At 41.1% G+C, this 6,000-nt stretch overlaps 1 protein-coding gene across 13 annotated transcripts in view; it reads right to left on the reverse strand.

The window, feature by feature from the left end:
* Window positions 1-5,835, reverse strand: part of stxbp5l (syntaxin binding protein 5L) — a 128,169-nt gene extending 122,334 nt beyond the window's left edge. For all 13 annotated transcript variants that reach the window (XM_019268938.2, XM_019268935.2, XM_027290995.1 and 10 more), the window contains exon 1: window positions 4,738-5,835. In XM_019268938.2, coding sequence (XP_019124483.2) covers window positions 4,738-4,905 — 168 coding nt within the window. In that variant the 5' untranslated portion in view covers window positions 4,906-5,835. The remainder of the gene's footprint in view (window positions 1-4,737) is intronic.
* Between the last annotated feature and the right edge of the window lie 165 nt (window positions 5,836-6,000).

The raw sequence follows: 6,000 nt of genomic DNA on the forward strand, positions 1-6,000 counted from the left end.
TGTAACAATTGATTTGCCCAGGCTGTATTTAAGTTTTTTTTCCCAATGTCTGATTACAATGTGGGCAATGATAGCTCTGGCTCATCTGATCACAGCACTACAAAGATCCAGTCATAGGTCATATATCCTGACATTTAGTACTACTTCTGTATCAAATTAAATCCAAAATTAGATATGTATCAAAGTGTGTGCTCATCTGTCAGAGTAAGACAACATTTACAATTTCTATTTTTTTCACATCAGCTTACATTCATGTGTGACTAAGAGCATATTCAGATATTCCAATTAATGGGGTTAGAACCACGTTCTTCAGAGCGACAAGGACTTAATAAATATGGAAATTGTTACTTTTCATTGATTGAAATTCAATAGTCCTACTCCACTTTAGAAAGGTGATGGGGTAAAAAAAAAGGGAGATAGGAATGGCACATTGAATATGAATTAAGTCTGCTGAGGTGAAGACTTCCCAGAATGCAAATGACTGTCATTATGACAGACACTGGCAATGATTAGCATAAAACATCTGTCTATTGCTGGTTTTCCACCTGTGAAGAGCTTCTATTCTTAGATATGCAGGAAATATACAGGATATTCATAATTCAATGTAATTCAATGCAATGTTTTTTATAGGTTTTAAACCTGTAATAACTGAGTGTGGCTACTTGGAAACAACATTAGGACAAGATTTCAAGTTAATATGGCCACAAACCCAGCAGATACAGAGTGAAATCAGCATTGATTTTAGCAGTCATTTTTGTATACACCTGATGAACGCAAGTCCAATATTCACTATCCTTCTCGCTCTCTTTGGTCACCTCTAACTAGACACTAAATGTGTGGCTCTAGCTGTGGCTAGATGTTCCACTATGTTCACCAGCTAGTCAGTGACCATCTGCCTGTTGGTTGATGTTAAGAATGTAGCATACAGTGGGTTTTTTGAACAAACCAAAAGAATAAAGTTGCAGGTTAAATACCAAAACAATGAGCTCAAAGATGCTAAAAGGTAAAGCTAAAACGAAATGCAGACTTGGACAATAATTATCTGTGTTTTTTTTATACAAGTATATGATGCATTGTCAATGCAAGATACTCAAAACAGGTGACAATAACGTATTTTAATTTCATATTTAATTAAATAATAATAAATAATTAAATTAATTTAAAGTAATTGAGGCAATAATGTGCATGAAAATCAATAGTATACGTGACATCTCTCTCTTTTTACTCTTCTAACTTGCACTTGCCAGTGAAGACGCTGTGGTGCCAACCCAAATTAAATTTACTTTAAACTGAGCTATCAGTGAAACCAAATAATCGGCCTTAATTGTAAAGTGAAATTGATGTATTATTTTGTCTCCTCCCTGTTTGAATCAATATTACTTAGAGAAAAACCTTAAATTATGTGAGACATGGATTGGGCTACTTGCTGACTAAGGTCTTTGGTTCCTGCAGTGTGTTAAGCGAGGCATTCATGCTACAAACTTTGTGTTCCAGCTGATTTGAAAAGTGCTCTACTATTTAGACATCTGGAGATTGTGTTGTCATGTTGTGTCCATTTGTAATGGGGCATGAAGGCATATCAGCAACAATGTTTACATGCTGAATTCATAGCACTCAAATGAGGCTCCTTTGGAATGCATCATTACACCACCAGCAGCAGTAGCTTGCAACAGTCACACAAGACAGATTGAATCCATAATTCAAGCTGTTTACACCGAACCCTGATCCTGTCATCAGCATGTGACATCAGAGATGTTTCCCTACTGTTTAGTCACCTAGTTTTGACGATCATGTCCCTATTTTGAGTTCTTCTTGTTCACAGCTAACAGCAAGACAACCCAATTCTACTATTCACCCACCTGGCAAGGCTTGACAATTTTTCAAAGCCAACATGAGCTGTTATTTGTGTGCTGAAATTGCACAACAAGTTTCACAAACTTGTGCTTAATAAATTTGCTAAACTAATGAAAATAATATTTTCATGTTTGTGGTTTGTGTTTCCTGTACTAGCCACAGAGAAAGTGCTTTAGAGTGCCTATTCATGTTTTACGCTCGTGCTACATGAATGCTTGATGAGTTTTGTGTTTGGAATCACTTCTGTTTTGGGGTTTGACAAGAAACATTTTCACCCTAATCCTAAAATAACTCTACACATCATGGGCTGTTGTGGTGAAAAGAAAAGTTGTAGGCAATCTTGTGGAATCTCTTACTTTTGAATGAAACCTAAATAAAAAAAAGTGCTGTCTCTGTTCCAGTGAACTTTGTGGGGAACACAAGGCAATAAATACACAAAGCCTGCTTGGTATAAACCATCATTTAGCCTCCTGCTTCCTTCTGTCGTCCTCTTCATCCCCATTACATCATCAGAACAACGCTGACATGGTCAGGGGGGCACTGACGAATGAGTTGTACCAATATACACTGATAGCTCTTCTTTGTTTATTAAATATGCATCTACGTATACTAGAAAATATCATAAAATGAACTCATTTTGCTGTAAAACTGAAATGAACCTATAGATTCAATGAGGTTGTCTGCCACCTGGTTACATCCCAATTCCCTCCTTTCCTACTTCAGTCTGAGTGAGATTTCACAAGAACCGTTTACCAGCACCTCTGCTATTGGGTGCTGCAGCCCTTTTCACTATAAACACATAAAGATACCGTATAATCCTTATAAAAGAAAATGAGTTGTTACATCTTCCCACACTGCACAGTGAGGACAGAAGTCATGACTAACTTTGAGTAGTTAGCCAAGATGCCAAACCCGCCCACACATACTGCACCAGCTCACAGATTTATATCCCTTTTAGAAAAGTAAGGAACCAATCTAATAATATTTGGGGCAATGAATGGAAATGCAAAATTTAGCTGATAGAGATATATTTCTGCCTGGTGTTTTCTCATCAAATGAAAAATACATTTATGTGTTATGAGCGAACCAGCTTTGGGGTGAGGCGAGTTTCATTTATATTTAGGAAACACACTTCTTCACTTTCATCCAACATCTCTACTGTACATAAATGTCCTTAACTGGTAAAACCATCCAGTTTGTCGTGTGTATTGTATGCACGTATTTTATTTCTTAAATGAATGAGGGAAAAGGTTAGGAGAGACATTGTTCATGTGTGTTTTTTCCATCCATCAAAATACTGACTTTATTTTACTTTCAGCTAGTGTTTTGTAGTTTTAAAGCTCTCTCTGCTGTGAGTATTATTATCAAGCACGATGTTACCATGGAGATTAATGTCCAAAACATATCTTTAGCAATGGATAATAGATATGTGATGGGCACGCTGGCAATATAATGAATCAATCACACATAGAAACTCTCCATCCCACCTTCAACCCTGTCTGCACTAGAAAAAAAAGGAATTGGCTGACTGGTGCAACTATCCTGCGTCTTCCTCCCTCTCCCTCTGTGCCTGACTTCCTTTCAAACAACCTGCACAGACTTCCACAAAAACACTAAAGAAATGTGATGGTGGTGAGAAAAGAAGGGCATATTTTTTTACACGCATGGCTTTTTAATGACGTGCTCAGTTGATTCGGTGTCATCACTAACGACCATGCATGGTTGAAGACACTTGCTGAAGGAGGAGCGGCTTCCTGCATGGGACCAGGCAATCATGCTGTTCTTTTCCAGCACTTTCTCCTCCCTGTCTGTCTGCCTTCCTGCTTGCCAGCCAGCCTGCTGAGGGAGCTCTGCAGCATCCTCCTCAGCTTGTGAATCAACACACCAAACCACACACCTCCACCCACCCACCCGGCCACCCTCCTCCACCAGTGCCCAATAATAATATAGCTCCACAAACATATTTCTTTCTCATGGGTTCCCAATGAATTAGTTCCGTTTTTCAAAAAAAAAAAATCACCCTGTTTCTTTAAGAGTGAGGAATAATCGCTGCAGTCAGCTTCCCAAAATGCATCCAGAAAAGGGGTGCAATGAGCGTGGAGGCTATAAATACCACCCCCCCAACCATCTACATCCCTCCCCTCATTCTCCCTCCTTCTCGGTGAAAAGCACATCAGCTAGGACAGTACTGCAGGGTCCCTCCGCTGGCTTTGCTGTGCACTTTTTTTTTTTTTTGCAAGGGAGGGACACCAGTTATGTCATCGCTCCTACACCATTCCTGCCTGCTTGCTGATGCAACCGGGTGGCTGCTATCCATCGACTTTCTTTGGATTTGTTTATATCACATGTGTGTGTAGGCTACTGCACACTTGTGCAGCATGCTGATGACAGGGCGCATATACTGCACATACTGGAGAGAGCTGGAGTGTACCCAAAAACTGCACACACACACACAGCACATGTGCCCACAGGGGCTTTAAGCTTTATGTAGAGGAACAATGGGTGACTAATGGAATAACCGCAATTCTTTGCCGTCAAGGCCCTAAAACAAAACAAAAAAAGCCACTATAAGGCTGAGAAGCTTTTGTCTGTTGATGCTTTGAAGCTCTTCTCTCTGCTGTTTTGTCTAAAATGATCACTACTCTCTGGAGAATTGGAAAACCAGGAGCTGTCCCTGGTGCTGAACTTTCCACACAAACAGAACAATCAGGTTACCAAATCTAGCGCAGCAGCTGAACTCACTCCAAATTCAACTTTGGGACCACTTCTTTCATGGCTGCATCAGCGCATGTAAGCATCACATATGTGAATGCATACTGACTGTGGAGCTTGTGCTCTTTTATCTGATGGCCTACAGCTGAACAAACCTCTTTGTGTACCCACCTTACACAGCTGAAAGTTTTCCGACACTAGCGTCTCTTGGACGTCGATTTCTCTGGGAGTTGGCGCCGCGGTGGGAGTCCCGGCCGCGCTGCCGCACGATGGGGATCCGATAGTCCCTCCCGGAGAGGAGGTTGTCAGACCGTCTAACACCTTCCGAAACTTCTTCATTTTCCTCTCGTGCTTTTGTGTGTTTTCAGCTTAGAGATAGGAGAGGAATAAGACCCACTCTGATGTCTTTGGGTTTTGTTTTGTTTTTTCCCCCAGAGTTCCTGGTCTCCTCTCGGATGCAAGATCCCAACTCGTTCAGGCGGCTGGAGAAAGAAAAACGTCGCTTCCTGCAGCAGTAACAGGGTAAAAGACCCACTCTCGCTTTCTCTCTCTTAGGTGCAATTCAAAAAGTCACACAGGCACCTCATCTTGCTCTCTGGCTGTTGTCCACGAAAAAAAAATAAATGAGAAAGTGCCCGAGCCACTCTGATCTGAGGATTATAGCCAATGTTGCAGACACAGGTCGCCTATCTCATATCAGAGTATGCACCGACGGCTACTAAAACTACTCAACTTCATCCTCCTTCTGCATCCTAAAGTAACATCCACTCCCGGACTTGGAGAAAAATCCCACTGCTCAACATAATTATGGAACCGAGCTGCGATGTTTAGAGGATTAGACAATCACGGACAGATGGGGAAAAAAACTCCGAGGGGGTCAGTCCACTCTCCCACCTCCAAAGGAAAAAACAAAAAAAACAAAAAACAAAACAAAAATAAATAAAAAAACACTTTCACAACACTGTGGTTGCCAGTAACAGGAAGAGAAAGGAGGGGGATCAGGCTGAAGGCGCAGAGGCGATGCAGTTCAACGCGGTTTGACTCCACAGTCAGGCAGGAAAACGAGACAACTCAATCAGAGGGGAGAAGAAATGGGGCTAAAAAGATGATGTGCGTTGAACTGGAGGTGAATCTGTAAATGGGTGTGAGTCGCTTTTTTTTTTTTTTTTTTTTTGTTATATATCGTCCAGCTGTGTTTCAGCGTCGCTTCCCCGCAGCACAGAGACAAGAGACGTGAGCTGTCCACGGTGCTGAAAAACCAAAACCCCGCCCCCCTCTCTCTCTCTCTCTCTCTCTCTCTCTCTCTCTCTCTCTCCTCCCAGCTCTCCCTCACCAGCGATTGGGTGAAAGCTTTAAATCAAATACACATACTAAATGATGAAAGAAAAAAAAGACAATTAGGAGAATAGTTCATCAAAAAAAAAAAAAAGGAAA

The sequence above is a fragment of the Larimichthys crocea genome, chromosome XVIII, assembly GCF_000972845.2.
Source record: "Larimichthys crocea isolate SSNF chromosome XVIII, L_crocea_2.0, whole genome shotgun sequence".
Lineage (NCBI taxonomy): Eukaryota > Metazoa > Chordata > Actinopteri > Sciaenidae > Larimichthys > Larimichthys crocea.